General features: G+C 44.4%; 1 protein-coding gene across 1 annotated transcript in view; it reads right to left on the bottom strand.

Moving 5' to 3' along the window:
- ppap2d (phosphatidic acid phosphatase type 2D) overlaps positions 1-20,675 on the bottom strand; it is a 53,894-nt gene extending 33,219 nt beyond the window's left edge. Inside the window, exon 1 of the mRNA XM_063220072.1 lies at positions 19,915-20,675. Within this exon, the coding sequence (XP_063076142.1) occupies positions 19,915-20,113 (199 nt within the window). The 5' untranslated portion in view covers positions 20,114-20,675. The remainder of the gene's footprint in view (positions 1-19,914) is intronic.
- Positions 20,676-20,960: the final 285 nt, after the last annotated feature.

Raw genomic sequence — 20,960 nt, 5'->3', positions numbered from 1 at the left:
AAAGCAGACGGGGCCATTAGTGGTGCTTGAGGAATGTGAGGGTCAGAGATCGCAGCGCAGCGAGAGCAGAGCAGAGAGCTCCTCTGTAAACACGGCCCCACCTCAGCAGAACCCCGCGCCTCGCAAGAACAGCCCCGCGCACCACGGAACAACACACTAGAACAGCGCGGAACACAAGAGTAGAACAGCATGGAACACCACCGCTATGTACGTATACTGCAGATCAGCAACACTGTGGAACAGCACGGAACACAGAACACAACACTGTGGAACAGCACGGAACACAGAACACAACACTGTGGAACAGCACGGAACACAGAACACAACACTGCAGTGCGGCCCGGAATCGAATACCACAATAGAACAGCACAGAGCAGTGCATCTGGAATGTAGAAGCCCTCGGACGGCCCACAACACGGAACACCACACTCCAGAACAACATGGAACAGAAATGATACAGGACACCATGGAACACCGGAATAGGAAAGCACGGAACACCACAGTCCATTGGAGATCAGCACGGAACAGTGCATCTACAGTACAAAACAGAACAGCACAGTAGAACAGCATGTATTACTACATACAGAATACAGAACACTACACTGACACAGTAGAACGCAGAACTTCTGGCACAGCCTGCAAACACAACTGCTACACTGCTGCACTGCAGGAGCCAATACTACACAGCTGGCTCAGGATAAGTTAAGGTTAAGTTAAGAGGTAGATCATCTAATAGAAGAGCCTGGAGTCCTCAATTTTTAAAGAAAAGCTCTTGTATTACATGATTTACCTCTTACCTTAACCTTAACTTATCCGGAACCAGCTTTGTAGTATAGGCCCCAGAACAGCACGGAACACCACAGCTAGAATGCAGAACAATGCAGCTTGAACTGAGCAAATTTGAAACTGAGAAGTACACAGAACAGTACATAACATCTAGGTAGGCCTCAAAACTGCATGGCACAGCACAGAAAGAAACTACAAGAAACTGCAATTATGACGCTGAGGTACAGGATAGGATGAGCCTGGAAGCAAAATGGCATGGCAGAGCAACATTACAATGCAAAACTGCACATTGAAAAGAACAGCACAAGATTGCTGTTGTTATTATTGTTATTACTAGATGAATTGTTAATAGCAGCTTTTGTTGTTATTTTAATAAAAGTTTTATAGTTAATCTTCGATGTATTTATTTATCTGCTTTCCAATTGCTTTGATGGGTTAAATCACTGCGTATTAATGTGCCATATAAATAAATAGATTTTAGTGGACAACCGACCAAGCTAACACTTCCCAGAGCACACAACTGCAGTGAGCATGTTTATACTAATCCAAAACAAGAACTGTGACAGGGCAGGCCACGGAGCAACACGACGCCACACTGCTAACTTTGTACACACCCACACCCGTATCCGACACACAGCCACACTGATAACTTTACACAAACCCACACTCGTATCCGAAAGCACAGAAAACAACAATTAACACTACACAGACCACTCAGTGGCACTGTATTAAACAACCACAATCTCCTTATCAACAATGTAACACAAAACAGAGAGTAAAACATATTATCTCTAGTAAAAGCTGGTGTTGTGACTGACGTCACATACGGGCCTAAGCAGGGCAAAAGGTTACCAAAGATGTGAAACAATAAAACAAAACACAAGAACAACAAGAGGAAGCAAAGCTGAGGAGAAAGTGTGGTACCAAGCATAACACGCGCCACATAAGCCACATAAACACAGACGATCTGCTAGCTCCAGCTCAGACGGCGGGTCGGACCGTGTAATTACCGGGCCCGGCAGAACCCAGGCCGAGCCCACAGCAAAGAGGCCACAGAACCGCTCTGCGGCCAGGCGACATCTTTAGGGCTCACACCCGGCACCCTGACGTGACGTTCACATCACTGGACTTCCCTTGGCATGCTGAGGACTGGTGACCTGATGGCACGGGAAAACTCACTCACTCACTGGACAACTCACTCACTCATTCAATGGAAATCTCACTCACTCACTCACTCACAGAAAAACACACTCACTCATTCACTCATTTGCTCACTCACTCATTCACTGGAAAACTCATTCACTCACTGGAACACTCACTAATTCACTCACTGGAAAACTCAGTGGGAAACTTCACTCACTCACTAGAAAACTCACTCCCTCACTCCCTCCCTCACTCACTCACACACTCTCTCTCTCACTCACTCACTGAAAAACTCACTTTCTGATTCACTCACTCTTATGGGGCAATAACAGTTGGTTCCCAGACTATAGTGATGATGACTATGGTAGCAGCAGTAATTTAAAAAACTCACTCAATAAGTCACTCACACGGTCATTCACAGGGTACAATAACGGTTGTAAGATGATAGCCTTAAACACTGGGTGAAGAGATGATTGGATACTTGTGCATGGAGGAATACAGTGTGCTTTCAGGCTATCCCTGGCTGGCTTGGACACCCCTAGGCATCTCCTTGTTTATGAGGGTTTCCCCTCACAAATTATTGTATACTTTTTTTTTTTTTTTTTTTAAATCTCTGCTTTTCACTGCTTCTGTGCTCCGGGAATCCTCAGTTTACGGTTTCGTTTTTACCAACTGCTCTTTTGCTCTGTGGCTGTGGCTCTGTGGCCAGTGTGTACAAATTAAATGACTCTTGAGTTTTGACTCTTGAATCATCTGTACTGCTTTTACTTTTTTATGGATTTTTTTTAAAAACCCTTTGCTTTAGATAAAACAAATAAAAACAAACAAAAAAACATCAATAACACAAATGAACTTCAGTACAAAAAAAAAACAAAAAGCAACACAGACCAGTAACATTAAAATGCCACCCACAGCGGCCAAAAAAACAAACGGAAACACAACTCAACACACAACATGACGGAAAACAAAACAAGAGGAAGACCCAAACACAAACACAGCGTACGGTAGAGAAGAGACCGCCAGCAATGCAAATGGGAACGGGCAGATGTGTGCAGTGTGTGTGTGTGTGTGTGTGTGTGTGTGTGTGTGTGTGTGTGTGTGTGTGTGTGTGTGTGTGTGTGTGTGTGTGGGCAGGAATTGAAGCGCCACAGAACCCAAAGCAAAGCAAAGCGCTGTCAGCCAGAGAGACAGACAGACACACGGTTGTCTTGGCCTGTCATCTGCTGACATGAGACAAAGGGGGGCTTTGTAGCACAGGTAGTCAGGTGTGGTAGACCAGGAATGTGTGTGTGTGTGTGTGCGTGCGTGTGTGTGTTCTTTCTCTCTCTCTCTCTCTCTCTCTCTCTCACACACACACACACACACACACACACACACACACACACACACACACAAGAGACTCTGCATGCACACACACGCGCATACATATGCACACACACACACGCACACGCACACGCACACACACACGCACACGCACACGCACACACACACGCACACGCACACGCACACGCACACTCTGCAGTTCAAACCACAGCTGGCGGTGTGAGGCACCTGGATGGAGGAGAGCATCCGAGATGGAGCCCAGAGAGATGCTGCTGGCACAGGGGAGAGCAGATTGGGGTGTGTGTGTGTGTGTGTGTGTGTGTGTGTGTGTGTGTGTGTGTGTGTGTGTGTGTGTGTGTGTGTGTGTGTGAGAGAGAGAGAGAGAGAGAGAGAGAGAGAGAGAGAGAGAGAGAGAGAGAGAGAGAGAGATTTTGCAGAGAGAAAGAGAGATGGGGGGAGAGTGATGCTGGTTCAGGGTTAATTAACATCAACCAATACACACACACACGCACACACACTTGCCTCATTACAGTCATTCTCTTTCCTCCGAGTTGTCCTGTGGGAGGCAAGTGTGTGTGTGTGTGTGTGTGTGTGTGTGTGTGTGTGTGTGTGTGTGTGTGTGTGTGTGTGTGTGTGTGTGTGTGTGTGTGTGTGTGTGTGTGTGTGTGTGTGTGTGTGTGTGTGTCCAGCATGATGGGGGCTCTATCAAGGCACTGTCTTCCAGAACAACTGCTGCCTCTCTCTCTCTCTCTCTCTCTCTCTCTCTCTCTCTCTCTCTCTCTCTCTCTCTCTCTCTATTTCTCTCTTTCTCTCTCTCTCTCACACACCACACACACACACACACACACACACACACACACACACACACACACACACACACACACACACACACATACACACACACACACACGCCACATAGGTGCTGTCTGCGAGTGCAACAGGAGTCTCTGTGTCCTCTCCCCATGCTCTCTCTGCCAAGGTAATTTGCCAAAGGAGTCTTGTCTTGTCTTTTTGTTTTTCTTTTCTTTTCATGCCCCCATCCCCATCCCCACCTCTCCCCATCCTCACTCTTTGATTCTGGCCTTTCTTTTTACATTCTTCTTTTTCTCATCTTCTTTTTGTTCTTGGGTGTCCTGTTTTGTCTGCCCTGATTGTTGTCGAGAAGAGAACTAATCATAGCAGCACAAAAGCAAAACAGGGTACCCCACACGCACGCACGCACGCACGCACGTACACACACACACACACACACACACACACACACACACACACACACACACACACACACACACACACACACACACACACACACACACACACACACACACACACTCACACACACACACACACACACACACACACACACACACACTCACACACACACACACACACACACACGGCAAGTAAGTCTCTATCAGATTGCCTCTGATCATCCCCTATCATTTGCATCAGACTCCCGGCCGGGGAAATGAGGATGAACGATAGACAAGACGGCTGGTTCATGATTGGGGTGTGTGTGTGTGTGTGTGTGTGTGTGTGTGTGTGTGTGTGTGTGTGTGTGTGTGTGTGTGTGTGTGTGTGTGTGTGTGTGTGTGTGTGTGTGTGTGTGTGTGTGTGTGTCCAATCACAGGGGTACCAGACAGGCTGCATAGACTACTGCTTCTAAACAAGCTCTAGAGCCTTTGAGGAGTACCATCACAAATATGTGATTAGAATTTTGACCAAATTTTGAGTTCTCATTATGATGTCATAATGTCTTTGCGAGATTTTTAACACAGACGTCTATGGGAGCTGTAGAGTGTTCCAGTAAAATTCTAGAAGAACCTCCAGAAATTCCTTACTCCTCAAAGTTATTGGAGCTACAGCATTTAGGGAGCGACAGCATTTACTATTATCAAGGGGTGTCAAAAGTAAAAGGTAATTCATGGTGTAAGTCCAACACAAGCACATGATATTACATAGTTAATACGCCACTTACTTCATTGTACTTAATGACATTGACTGTGTTGTTACTGACAAACACTAAAAACCCAACAAGAACCCACCACAAACAGTGCAGAGTCAGTTGATGGTAAGCCCAGAAGATGGGTGTACTGGTTTACCAGATATATGACCTGTGTTGCAGTTGCACTGTAAAACATTGCAGCCAGTTACTGTAAACGTAAAAACTTAAGTTACCCTGCTGCCTTAAGTTTGTAAGTTCACTCAACTCGAGGCTCGACTCAACTCGAGGCTCGACTCAACTCGAGGCTTGCTCAAATGGAGTTAACGTACAAACTTAAGGCAGCAGGGCAACTTACTTTTTCACGCTAAACTGCCTGCAATGATTTACAGTATGGAAGGAAGCTGTGTTTATTTTTTTACTTTTACCTTCACTCTTGACACCTCTGCTATTCTCACTGAATAGTAATAGTCACTGCCCTGGGCATCAGTTCAGTAAACAAGTATCAAAACAGAAAAAAACTACAGATTGATGACTACTGGAAAAGATGCGTTCTGTTCTTTCTACCCCACTCCACCCCCCCAATCTCCCCAACCACTCAAACCCCCCCAATCCTAAACACAGGCATAGACACACACACACTCTCTCTCATACACATACAGACACACAGACAGAGACACACAGTTACACGTACACACCCCCCCCACACACACACACACACACTGTCTGCTTTTGTTACAGTACCGAGTCCAGACACGCTTTCTTAAGAGCTAAACCCCCACCCCCGGCACGCACACACACACACACACACACACACACACACACACACACACACACACACACACACACACACACACACACACACACACACACGCACTGTACACACACGCGCGCACAGGTACACACATACCAGACAGTGTGGTGCACCCACCCAGAACAGGTCCAGAACAAGACTGAGCAGCTATGAGCAGGGTCACCGGCGGGGTGATACACATATAAACACATATACTCATTACAGCCGGTGGAAACCAGGATGTGTGGAGACTTGATGGTTGATGCAGCATGTGGCTTTGCTGGTGTGTGTGTGTGTGTGTGTGTGTGTGTGTGTGTGTGTGTGTGTGTGTGTGTGTGTGTGTGTGTGTGTGTGTGTGTGTGTGTGTGTGTGTGTGTGTGTGTGTGTGTGTGTGTATGTGTGTGTGTGGGTGTGCTGGTGAGAGAGAGCGGTGTGTGGGTTGGGAGTGGGAGTGAGAGAGAGAGAGAGTGAGAGTAAGACAGAGAGAGAGAGAGAGAGAGAGAGAGAGAGAGAGAGAGAGAGAGAGAGAGATAGAGAAAGAGTAAGAGAAGGGGGGAGAGAGCTATCCCTGCCTGCATGTCTCCACCTGTGGTGTGCTGATCTGCAGACTGACGAGGGGAGCAGTTTGGTCTGGAAGCGCTGGGCTGTGTGGGCTGCCTGTGGCTGCTACTGTCTGACTCACAGAGCTCAGTTTAGGCATTTTTGTGCGTATTCCAGTGTGTGTGTGTGTGTGTGTGTGTGTGTGTGTGTGTGTGTGTGTGTGTGTGTGTGTGTGTGTGTGTGTGTGTGTGTGTGTGTGTGTGTGTGTGTGTGTGTGACTGTGCACGCATGTGTGTACGCATGTGAGAGACAGGTAAGATAGGGGTATGATTAAGCATTGACTAAATGATGTGACGACAGCCGCGATGGCACCTGGGGCCATTTGTGTATGTGTGTGTGGGTGTGCGTTCATGCGTGCGTGTGTGTGTGTGTGTGTGTATGCGTGTGTGTAAATTAATAAAGGCAGGACAGCACAGAGCCTCATTAGTCTGGTGCGAGACAAGAAGACGTCGAGGCGGAGAAGAGAAGAGAGGAGAGGAGACCGACAGAATTGATTATGAAGGTATCATGTCTACAGTCTGACGGGAAAATAAGACGGAAAAAAAAGAACTGAAAAAGAAAAGAAAAAGAGGGGCAAAAAATTTGAAAAGAGAAGAGAAAAAAGCCAAGGCCAGAGAGCCGGAAGGTGAAGAACAGTCCAGGTGCAGACAGAGCCCAGAGGCTGATATGAATGTGAACATATTGCACCATATCACATTCAAATGGCAATAACAAGCCCGGCCTTAAGCTACATTCACATAAGGTACTTGCTTCTTGCTCATTTACCTCCTCACCACTCGCTCATGGAACGTTCTGTAAACAATGCCAATGCAAAAGCGAGAAGTACTGTCAGTTATCTGAACTCCCAATTGGTTACTCGCATACTCGCCTCGCTTGAAGTATAAAATATTCTCCGAATTTGCCCAAATCACAACGCTTGTACTCTCCTCGCTTTCCTTCGCCGGAACACAAAGCCATTGTATTGACTTCACTCGCTTGTAGCAATGCGTGTGAACCTAGCTTTATATAGTACACCAGGCAAAGCCTTCCTCTCCCTCCATCAGGACATGACACGTGTCTCACCCGAGAATCCCTGACCACTGTCTTGTCTTGTTTTTGTTTTTGCAACCCACCCCCCTATTGTCTTGTTTTTTTCTTGTTGTTGTTGTTGTTTTTCTACCTCTAACACCTCCCTCCATCACCCGCCACGAAAAGTAGGCCCATGTCTACAAAGCACTCTCAGAAACACAACTCTCTTGGTAACGCAACTCTTTAGGACGAGTCCATGCAGGATAAAGGTGCTTCACACCCAGACAGCGGAACTCATAACTGGAACAAAATCTTCACAGTCCATTTTTGCTATACATTTCTGCAATGTTAATTCAACATATTGTAGAGTGTTAAACTGGGCTCTCTGAGTACTGAAGTATAAAGTATGCTACATGGTAAATGAATAGGTAGATGTTATGTACCTACTGTGGAATTTCATGCTACACACAATCAGTGCCCTATAAGTCAACACTTTGCACAAGGTTGCAGTTAAGTGGGGGATGCAAAAAACATTTCATTTAATTATTTGTTTATGCATAACTTGTTTTAATTGATGCAATATGCCATACTGTATGTCATTACAGGTGTAATTAATGCTCCAACTTGTTCCTCCACCCCCGTGTTGGCTTCTGTCACATGAATGATTTTGATTTTCTTGTCACATTCCTGGTGTGAAATACCAATGTAGGTCTATCAGGTGCTGTAGGGCCTGGGAGAGGGCCTAATCATAGCCTACAGTGGACCACAGTACATCACATTACCTTGACTTTTACATAAGGCGCATACAGAAAAACAGGTTATTGCCTTTAGTCTACACGAGACACCTTCAGTCACACAGGCCATTTCAACTGATTCCAAAAGAACTCAGAATCAATAAGGACGTGAACACTCACTCTGTGAGATTGGAATGCACACCTCCAGGTCTTGATACACACAAATCATGGCACAATAACACACTGTTAAATGGTAACAAGTAACAAAGACATGATTTCACTGTGTGCACCACGTGGTAGCACCTATTTTCAGATCTGAATAGTTGTGTAAAAAAACCAGCACAGCCTGGATCGATAACTATGTGGATTGATAACTATTTAGTTTATGGTATTTAACAGACAATTCTCTTCGAGGCAAAGTAAAAAATATATATAATCAAGACGAGAAAAAACAAACCCGTGTGTGTGTTTGAGCATGTGTGTGTGCGTGCGTGCGTGCGTGCGTGCATGCCCGTGTGTGTGTGACTGGCTGTCTCCCTCTCCACAGGCCGGGGGGAGTGCCACGCAGGGCCGAGGGAGTGAGACAAGCCAGAGCAGAGCCAGGCCCCCAGGGCTCATGTAGCACTACTGCTATACTGAGAGAGGGGTGGGGGACGGAAGAGCATATAGGGTGGGCAGTGGAACAAAGTGTTTCATGTACGTGGGCAGGCACCCAGTTGAAAAGAGTGTGCTGCCTGGGGAGTAATGGAAAAACATGTATCAAGTAGTGGGGTAGTGGTCACTGCTCCATATTGTGTATATTTGCAATGCAATACTACTCATGTCATACTTCAACTGAGAGGGTAAGGAAAGCCATGGATGAGCAGGTGGGGCAAGTGGGAGTGGAAGAAAGTGTTTCACCGTTAAAAGCGCATTACCGTACGTAAGGTTGTCATAGTGGTGTTGTACTATCATAGCTAAATTTTCAAAGACTATTACAGCGTTCCTCTGGTGGAATGGTGTGCATTATGGGGCTACTATAAAGCCTATAGGGGGAAGTGAGTGGGGCAGGGGGGATGAGCACAGGTCAATAAAGTGCATATTAGTAATGCATTACTACTACTGAGGGGGGTGAAAGGGGTGGGGAGGGAGGGCAATGGAGGAGCATGTTGACGGGCAGTGGAAGAAAATATTTAATGTGTGTGTGTGTGTGTGTGTGTGTGTGTGTGTGTGTGTGTGTGTGTGTGTGTGTGTGTGTGTGTGTGTGTGTGTGTGTGTGTGTGTGTGTGTGTGTGTGTGCGTTTGTGAGTGGGGGGATGGGTGTTGTGGATCAGTTTAAGAGTATGCGGGAAGTCATGGAAAAGCATGTATGGGAAAGCGTGTGTGTGTGTGGGTGGTGGGGGGGGGGAGTTACTGGTCAATACAGTGCATATTTGTGTGTGTTGGATGAACTGGAGAGGTAATGCACTGTAATGTATTGGCCTTGTGGTGGGATGGGACGGGATGGGGACTGAATTCAGATATTTGATGGAAGGAAACAGCGCAGCGATGTCACTCTCCCAAGTGCATCCCACACTTTCCATTTTCATATCAGTCTCAGCTGAAGTAGAGTATTGTATGCAGGGAACCCGACAGGGGGACAAAGGGGACAGTTGTCCCGGGCCCAGGGAGAGAGGGGATCCAGAATTGGGTTATCATTACACTATGTATTGGGTGGGGGGCCCTTTCAGATTACTTTGTCCTGGGCCCAGCCAAAGCTGTCAGCGGTTCTGGTTGTATGCACTACATACAGTAATTAGTAAAAACATGCAGTGCTAATTCCACATTTAGAGAGTTGATTTAACATCTTCTAGAGTCTATTTGGTCCCAGGGTACTCTAAGGGTTGAATTAACACTATATGTTTTACTGTGTAGCTTTCAGGGCTTCACAAATTTTACCATGACAAGGCCCCCCATATACCAGTACATTCCAGCCAAGGCAACCCTTACATGGGCCGTGCCACAATGTTTTTCTGTGCATCCCCTTTCACAACCATACCCTACTATGTCTGTTCGTCAGTGCCCCAGTGGTTATAAAAATAATAACAATAACAGTAATAAAGTATAGATGCAAAATCATAATGCTTAACTAATTGGAATACTTGTGCATTATTTTTGGTTTATTTTTGAATGTACATTAGATATTTAATTTATTGAAATATTTATTTTGCTCTGCTTTTTCTGCCAACCTGGTCCCCGGCGCCCACTTTGAAAACCCCTGTTCGAGAGTATAGGCTATTTGGTCCCGGAGTACTTTCCAAGTGTAACACTGCATGTTTTACTGTGCAGCCTTCTGGATCACTTCAGTGGTTACATATGTATTATCACTGCCATCAGACACGCAGTAAGTTTCAACTGCCAGTCAATGCTTAACCAAACAGTGTCGAGTGACTTCCTCAAATGATAGCAATAGGGTGTACCTGGTGCTTGATTTACATGTACATATTTAACAGCCTGACTGACCGTGTCATCGAAGGTTGATATTCGTTTATAGTTGCGTGCAGTAACTCAAGGTTGATATCCGTTCATAGTCGCGTGCAGTAACTCTAGTCTGCATGCCGCCGCAAAGTCTGTCGGTCGGACACCAGTTCCTGTTTATAAAGGTTCACACACCATGTACTGTAGGTCTGTGTCAGACAAGATGTGAATTCATGAATCAATATGTTAGTATTTTGTGTGTGTGTGTGTGTGTGTGTGTGTGCATGCGTGTGCGTGTGTTTGTGTGTATGATATTAATATCTTATTTATATGTCTAACTGCATAACGCAATTTCAATCTTAGGTGTTAACCCTGTTACAAAGACTTTTGACAATTTTTGAATGACCCTGTTTAAATGGCAAAATAAATAAATAACAAATTCATTCAATAAAATAATAAGATGCTGATGGAACTTGAAACTTTCTCCACAGCCACATTATTTTAAATGATGAGTAGGAGACACACAGATTAATAAAAAAGCAGTGTTAATTAAACACTTACTTAGAGCACTGTGGGACCAGTTACACTCTAGATAATGTTAAATTGACTTTCTTAGCCTTCAATTAACACTATAGTACTGTTTATTTTTTATTTTTTTAGAAAAGTCACACTCTCAAGTGTAGTTCTTGTATTCTATTTTAGTGGGTTGCATGACAGACGGACAGACAGGCGTTTGGGCCTACTAAGCCTTCTTCAGCGTCTACAGTACACTACAGTTTTGCACAGCAAATTGTTGGTAACGAGACAAATCCTTTAGCAGCATTGCAGTGTCACAAACACACACACACACACACACACACACACACACACACACACACACACACACACACACACACACACACACACACACACACACACACACACACACACACACACACAAACACACACACACAGCAAAGTATGTAAGTGCAGCGTTTCAGTGTCAGTCACCTGAACAGCTAATCCTCATTAACTCCAACCGCTGCAGCTCATCAACTGAACTTTCACTTTTGGCCTTCTCCCATTCTCTCCCTCTCTCTATCCCATTCTTTCTCTCTCCCCCTCTCTCTCCCTCCCATCCTCTCCCTCTCCCTCTCTCTCTCCCATTCTTTACCTCTCTCTCTCTCCCATTCTTTCTTTCTCCCATTCTCTCTCTCTCTCTCTCTCGCCCTCTCTCTCTCCCATTCTCTCTCTCTCTCTCGCTCTCTCTTTCCGCCCTGGAATGCATCAACAGTGTAATTACGCTACTGTCAAAACACACGTGTTGAGAGGTAACAGCGGCAGGCAGCAGACGAAAAAAAAGTGAATGTGGAGGAGGTGTGTGTGTAGTGTGTGTAGTGTATCTGGGTAGATGACGGATAGGCAGCAAAAAACATTTTTTTTCACAAAACATTGTTTATGAGGGAAAGAAGTATATGTCTACGTAGTGCAGCAATTAATCTTTCAAAAAATCCAAGTGGTCACAATGTTGGTCTTTTCATTGATTATTTATTTACGTTGATAAAGCAATTTGCTGAAAATATGTCCTTTGGTGTGACGTTAAGAAATAAATATATTAAGTAATGTAGAAATGGCTTGATGGAGTTTTATGAACATTGTTACACTCTTCATATTTATTGCAATTTTTTAAAGTCTTAATTTAATGAGAAATTACCATTTAAGTATTTTTTCCCCATTAGATGTGAGATTATTAGAAACCTTCGAGGAAAAGCAGGGATATCTTTCTTTTAAATGTTCAAAATTGTCCGAATTTATACTAACTTTTCAGGGACGATAATTTGTTCTTCCCTAATGCAATAACAAATATTTGAACGTTTAAAACATGTCACACTGTAGGACATTCATGTTACGCTAAAGGACAGAAATGCAAAACAGAGCCAGAAACAAATATATCAACATGATTATTCTGTCTTTTGATCATAATATAATGTTGTAGTCAATATGGACCTACACTTTACACTTATAAGTCTTTGAATCGTCGATTATCAGCCTATCGTAACTCTTAATGACAGCCATGCGGTCATTAAATGTAACCTGCAGAGCTCATAAGACTCATACCATCACACTTTTGTAGGTATGCTATGACTGTCACACCATTGAACCTGTAGTGTGTAGTGGCCAGTGCCTGTTTGGTATCTCAAGCTGGACAGCACATTTATGCTGTATATTGAGCTCTCCACAGCATACTTTATTCATCTATACTCCTCTATATACTCTCTCACTGATCTTTCCTTCACTGTTACCGTTATATTTATGGTTTCAAAGCACCATTAATGACATTTTATATCATTTGACAGTATCTAAAATCAACAGCAAATATTCATCAACAATGCATCACAAAGTATAAATTCCAAAGGCCAATAAAGGAATAAGTAATTTGAATACACAATATGTATCTAGTCAAACAACAAAATAAACAAAAAATGTACAACCAGTTGTTTTAAAACCTATTTCTCAGATATCTAGTCTTTTGGTGTGACCTGCTTGTCCTTTGGTGTGACACACCATAGGACTTTTACCATCACACCATAGGACTTTTGAGCTTTTGAGTTAATTTAAAGCCATGTCGTTGCCAACTGAAATACAATTTCACTTTTAGTAAGATGCATTTTCATACATCTACATAAGAAAAAAATATGAAAAATATACACTATTGTCAAAATGTATTTTATGGCTGTCACACCAAAGGACTACAAAACTAATACATCTTGTGGTAGCAAAACATAATTGATTGACTGAAGAACTCTGAGAGGAAAATCTGAAATCCACCCTTGCCATTGGCTTCTTAAGGGTCTAAAGTCACAATGCATGTACCGCTGGAGCTTCAACAATAGATAATTTATCCACAGAATTAAACCAAAAATGATGTCACACCACAGGACATTGTTTTCTGCGACAAAGTTTCATAAGTCCATACGGTCTCAGAAAAACAGGACAAAAATTAAGCATTGCCACTTGCTAAAATAGACACCTTGAAAAACATGCCAGGGTTGTTTAGACAAATGACTGAGCTTTGATTATTTATTTAAAAATGTTTTAATATGGAGAACCAGGCTTGCCTCAGTCACACCATAGGACAAATGTGACATTTCACTCAAAATTAAGTATACTTATTTACGCTCTGTATTTATTACACATTACTTTTTCACAACAACGACATTAGTTTAATCATTTAAAGCATTGACAATTTTGAAAGCATGAATTTACTTAATTTTAAGAGCCTGCGACAGCAAAATTTACACGTCACGTCATCTACCCACCTGTGTGTGTGTGTGTGTGTGTGTGTGTGTGTGTGTGTGTGTGTGTGTGTGTGTGTGTGTGTGTGTGTGTGTGTGTGTGTGTGTGTGTGTTTTTGGTGACAGCATGTGGCAGGGCAGGAACGTCCGTTTGTTGTCACGTAAGGAAATCTCCCTCCCTCCCTCCTGCCCGGCCTACCCGCGCTCAGGCGATATCCCGAGGACGTGCCACAGCCCGTAAGCCTTTGTCACCTGGTGGCGTTTTTTTTAAGTGGCTCCTACGGAGGTACGTTAACCCTACTGAGACACAACACAACACGCAACACACAACGCACAACACAGCGCAAACAGACCGAAACATAAACACAGACAAAAGCAAATACCCACGCTTAGAAACACACACAACAGAGACACTCAAGACACAAACACAGACACACACACACACACACACACACACACACACACACACACACACACACACACAAGCACCCTGACACTTACATACACAAGCACCCGCATACTTATGGCTTGAAAAAGTGGTTTCGAGGTTCCCGGTTTCGAGGGGCCCTCTGTCGGGACCCCTTCCACCTGAAATTGCATTCCGTCAAAGAAAAGGCGAAGAAAAGAGAAGGGGGGAAGGGACAGATAACCCCAGAGGCGAGAAGGAGGAGGAGGAGAGGGGGAAGAGAGGAGAGAGGAGGAGGAGGCGGAGAGGGAAGAGGGGGAAAGAGGAGAGAGGAAAGGAGAGGCGGAAGAGAGGAGGACTAGGAGAGGGGGAAGAGAGGAGGAGGAGAAGAGGAGGAGAAGAGGAGGCGGAGAGGGGGTAAGAGAGGAGGAGTAGAGAGGACAGGAGGAGGAGAGGGGTGAAGAGAGGAGGAGGAGAGGGAAGAGGAGGAGGAGAGGGGTGAAGAGAGGAGGAGCTGGGTGAAGAGAGGAGGAGGAGAGGGAAGAGGAGGAGGAGAGGGGGGAAGACAGGCCTCCAGGGAGTGTGTGATCGCTCAAGGAGATAAAAAGCTTACGCTTGTGGAGGAGCGAGCACAGCGTCATGTCAGGAGCAACACACACACACACACACAAACACACACACGCGCATGCACACACACAAACACCCACTCGTGGAGCGCGCACGGCTTCATGTCAGGAGCGCACCAGACGCTATTCACTCAGTATCACACTCTGTGGGACTCAGATTCATACTAAGCTACGGTACACACAAACACACACACACACACACACACACACACACGCACAGGCAGAGTTGTATAAAGTAGTAGCAGAAGTACTCTTAAAGATGTAATTACAACACTAGTATGACATCAAAAAGTTGCGAACATAAAATATTTACCACCACTAGTGTTGTAATAATGTCATTTATTAGAGTAGCCTAGTTTTTACTCTATGCAACACTGCACACATGCAAGTAAGTAAACACAGAAACATTTATGCACTTATTCACACACACACGTCACTTTACCACTACATCCTCCTCACACACACACACACACACACACACACACACACACACACACACACACACACACACACACACACACACACACTCTCTCTCTCACACACACACCCCTACAGCCTATGGTGGACCACCGCCACCACACACATTATGTTAGCAAAGTGGAAGTATGGATGACCAGACTCGCACGCACACGCTTACCCACACACTCTGGCTGTTGCACGCACATACGATGGCATCATTCACACATACACTCACGCACAAGCATGCAGAAGCACACACACACGCGCGCACGCGCACACACACACACACACACACACACACACACACACACACACACACACACACACACACACACACACACACAGGGCCAGAAAACAGGAACCAAGAGCTAGACTCGCCCCATATTTACTCATAACAGTAATTAAACAATTATTAGCCTCCTGATTTTCCCAAGGCGCAACTGTCATTGTTGACTCTACACAGTTACTTTTTTAATTAAAATGGTTCTTGAAGAAATAGTAGATTCGTCATGTATCCTTAGTGCCCAAGCATGACCAAAAGCAACCAGTGTTAGTACATGGTAGTAGTAATAATAATAAGAACGGAAAGGGGAAATGAAGTAATATGTGTAGGTGTCATAGGTGTCATGCCTCTCTCAGTTAGTCAGACTCCTGTCACATTGGGGGTAAATTACGCCAAGATATTGCAGATGTTACAGTAAGGGTATTTTTGATATGTTGTAATAAAGTATGTTGAAATAGCAAGAGGATTCACTCTACTATCATTCCTTTTCACACATATAAAAAATTGTGTGTCAAGTCTCAACGATGTACCTGATTCCAAACTGGTGAGATCAAATTTGAGGGTTTTCTTTTGGGATTTTTAGGTTTTTCACAAACAACAATGTCTACCCACCTCATTAGGTGCAATGCAACTGGTGTAACCGCTATGTAATATCATGTGCCAGTGTTGTATGCAATACCATACATTTACTTCTGCTTCTATGTTGTCCACCTTTGGAGAGTTCAAAACCTGCACAGTGTTGCAACTGATGCACTGTGAATATTTATATTTCTTAAGAATGCATTTTCATGCACGTAGAATTATAACAAAATAAAATAACATAGTCTACTTCAGAAAAGACATATGTTATGTATATATACTGCCAGGTGCAAAAGTGAAATTATTTCCTCAGCAGTATGTTAGTTTAAGTCTTAAAATGTAAGCCATGGTACCATCAATGGAAGATTTTAAATACATTTGTCTTAGGCATCATATTTAGCATGTACAGGCATTTAAAAAACATACACACATACACACACACATATTTCCCATTACCGGTCTTTGTGATGCCCAGGGGCGAAAACACAAATTAGAAGGAACTATTAACTCAGCACGGCTTAACTAAAACAATAGCAAAATGCCACTCTGCTCATATGGTTGTGGAAAGTCATTATGGTGGGCAAAGTTGTTGCAGTGGTGTAAGCTTAAAACCTGGTAATTGGATTAGAAAAGACAATTTCAGAATAATAAGCAACCCAGATTGCCTCTGCTGCACAGGTACATAGTAGCCACTGGCAATGAGATAAGCTTAGTGTGTGTGTGTGTGTGTGTGTGTGTGTGTGTGTGTGTGTGTGTGTGTGTGTGTGTGTGTGTGTGTGTGTGTGTGTGTGTGTGTGTGTGTGTGTGTGCCTGTAAGAAAGTGTGTGAGGAGCCGTGAGGGGAGGGGAGGGGAGGGGTGGGGTGTGGTTACTACAACATTTTGGGGAATGCGATTGAAACTTCCATGGAAGTGTGTAGACTTTCCCTGAAACCGGCATGCACCATTAGTTAATGTGTACAAGCAGGAAATGAGCAAACCCGGCAGGCTGTCAACCTTTGCCTCAATCCAGTAGTGGCCACTGCTTTGGCATGGCGGCTGGCAAAAACTGAACACAAACTCCACTTAATAATATGTTAAATGTGAAAAATTTAAGTTGCTCTGCTGCCTAAAGGTTGTAAGATAACTCAACTTGAGACAGCCTCGAGTTGAGTTGAATCTCGAATGCAGTCTCTGGCTTGCAATGTTTTACAGTGTATTGTTTGCCTTTGGAGTTGTGTCTGCTGTTAATTGATCAATCTTTCAATCTATTGACGGATCAGGGCTGCAAGCTTCCCTGGGCGTCTATGAGTGTAAGCCTGACACCCAGTGACCCCACGGCTGGACAGGCTGCGTCAGGCCAACAGGCCAGCAGGCAGGCCAGCAGGCAGGCAGGCAGGCGTGACTGCAGGGCATGCATTCCTCCTCAGGCCTCCTACTCAACGCTACATCACAGCACAGTAAACCACAAACAGACAGCCAGGCGGAGTGAGGTAGGGTGAGGGGGTGAGGGAGGACCAGGGGAGTACCTCTGCTCTGACACGCTCTCCTCTCAGAGTCGCCACCACAGTATGACATGCCATGACGTGACACTTGCTCTTTCTCAATTTCCCTTTTCATGCCGTCATGTTACTTCAAGACACACACACACACACACAGAAATGTGTACACTCCCACAAGCACTCGCACTCACACAGGCATGCATGCACACACACAAGCACACACACACACACACACACACACACACACACACACACACACACACACACACACACACACACACACACACACACACACACAAATGCACTCATTCACACAAGCACTCACACATACACTCACACAATCACAAGTGCATGCACTTACACAGATACAAAAAGCCAAACTTAAGGGCAAAGTGACACTGAGTTATGGCAGAAAAATGTGATGGGCTATCTACTATATCTCAGTGTGTCTGAGTACCCTCATCATCATCACCCACATCATCATCATCACCATCACCATCTCCCGGCCTGAGCATAGCCATCGCCTGCAGTGCCAGATGACAGAGCAAAGAAAGAGGGATGAGTAAAAAAAGAGAACGGGATGGGTAGAGACAGAGGGATGATCAAAATTCAAAGGCATTGAAGAATGATGGAAGGAAGTGAGGAAAACGAATGAGTGACTGTCTGTCCATGTCTCATATTCAGCAACTTAAGTTCCCATGTCCAGTCAGCCATTCCCATGAAGTGATTACAGGAGCAGGTGACTTAGTTTGAACTCTATTAGCAAGCATGCAATTTTCTCAACTCCATGATTATATGGTATGAACCTGAACTGAAAAGTGGCAACGGTACACTACACTTGTCACCACAACATGGTGTACAGTGACAGGGAGGTTTGTGATGAACAACATCTCTCTGTCACCAACCGTCATGTCAGACAGCTCTACAAATGTCCCCTAGACTAATGTAAATCATCAACTATGAAAATATGACAATCGGATGATAATACAGCCGGTAAGGAGATTATGTGGATACAGTTTGCAATATCTAAGAATACAAAATAAGGCAATTCAGTCCCACATTCAGTCTCACAATTTTTTGGTGAAAAATGCACAATATCTAGTGTGCAGACCGCTCTCTCTCACACAAAAATGCCTATCATCCACATCCATCGTGGGCGGCAGACATGCTCTTCTTGATATGCAATCACTCCTCAGTCTCTGTATGCCTGCAACCTTGTTGGCCTTTCACAAAACGACTCGGGGCCTCTGGGCCAGTACAGAATGTTCAACTGACGGTGCCACTATCCACCAGGGATGAACAAAATGTCAACAACAGAACAACAACACCACATTTGGAGCAGCTTTCTCCTCGCATTATGGGGCTGTGCAAGACTTGCAGCCTGTCTGTGTGCGACCCAAGAATTTCTCTTAATGTGACAAGGGCTTATTGGAGCCAGGGCAGATATCCCTGGAAAGAACTGAACCCATATAACCGTCAGTGTGCTTCTGTGCAGACCTGTCAGTCTGCCTGGACAGGTTCTGCAGAACAGCCGACAGAAAAACATATTGTAGGGTGCCACACGTGTGTAAATAACTTAACCCGCCAAACTGCTACTACGGCAGACCTTTCTGCAACACAAGATGTTATAAAATATTTATGCTTATGACATAGCAGGTAGCCTCGCCTTCTTTTTTGTACTTTGACCTCCAATGACGTCAGTCGTTTACAGCAAAACAATTGAGTGTGTCTGTTCATGGATTAGGCTACACTGAACTAATTTGCACATGTTCCTGAAAATGTCCCCCTGTGCAGAAAAAACTCAATGCTAACTTCAAGGCATGCTTACTGCTGGCACATATTGGTTAAGGTAGGCTATGAAATGTACATAAACTGAGCAAAAAAGCCAACAAAGCAGGTGTCCAGACGATTCCAGGTCTCTGATGTTAGCTGAACTTGAGTTAGTAAACGCCAACATTTTCAAACAGGAGGGAACAGAAGCCTGTATACTGATGGATAACTATTCGTTTGATTGGTCGATTTACTTTTTGTTGTCTACATACCAACTAGTAAGCAAATGATGTCCAAGCCGACCAGCATTTTCCTCTTGGTGCAGAAGGCATTCTCCACAGGTTCGGCTATCATGTGTTTCTTGCCGTTCCCCTTCAAGCCATCTCCGGCCGCCCCGTTATCAGCCAGCCGCTGCTGCTCCGTGTCCCGGCTCGCCGTGCTACTGCTGTGCGTCGTATTGAACTTTTGCATTGTCAATAATTCTCCTAAACCAATATGTCCAAAACTTTTTGCGCGCACAGTCTTCTCTCCAGCGACCTTATGTCATTTGTAAACTTGGAAACTTACAGCATATGGTGTATGTTTGTCATATCCAACAATCCCAGGAAAAACAGCCTCATTACTACATCTCACACATGTCCGCTAGCGCAATTTAATTTAGAGGTATGTTGAGAGGCGTAATGATAACTGATGTACGATAATGTCAAGGTTTAAAATGAATCTAATCCCAATCAAAACACCAACTGTATGCCTGTCAAACCTCCGTGTTCTCTCCAAGTTTTGCAGCTTCAGAAACTTGAGGCGGTCTTGGCATCACGAGGCTGTTTAGCTGGTCAAAACTTCATCGATACTTCAGAATGCCAATATCTTAAATATTCTTCGCTCTTTGAACCTCCACAAGTCATGTCTATTCAACTTTTCCAACGAGCTATGTGGTATTTTCCATACTCCTGCGCGTTCCTCCCTCTCTCCAGCAAACTTCTTGGGACGGTCCTGATTTGTAACCACTGTTGCTGTGCTCCCGCCTACTCGACTACAGCTACCCTTCCCTTCCCTTTCCCCTTCCTTCTCCTGTAATGTGCAATGCCCCTATCCAACACCACTTCCCACCTCTCGGCTCTTTAGTGTGCAATCACATTCACAAGTTTCTTGTGTTAATGCTTTAAAGATTTTTTAAGAAAGTTCAAAGTTTCTTCAGTTTTTCTCTACTGTTAATAGTTTTCTGAAATGTTGCCCTTATACTTTTGGAATCATTTTCAGGTGTCCCACTTTACATTTTTATTGACAGTAAATTGTGTTTTATTAATAATAGTTTTTG

Source organism: Engraulis encrasicolus, chromosome 2, assembly GCF_034702125.1.
Source record: "Engraulis encrasicolus isolate BLACKSEA-1 chromosome 2, IST_EnEncr_1.0, whole genome shotgun sequence".
Taxonomy (NCBI): domain Eukaryota; kingdom Metazoa; phylum Chordata; class Actinopteri; order Clupeiformes; family Engraulidae; genus Engraulis; species Engraulis encrasicolus.
The sequence above is the reverse complement of the archived record's forward strand: the minus strand, read 5'-3'. Positions and strand labels throughout refer to the sequence as shown.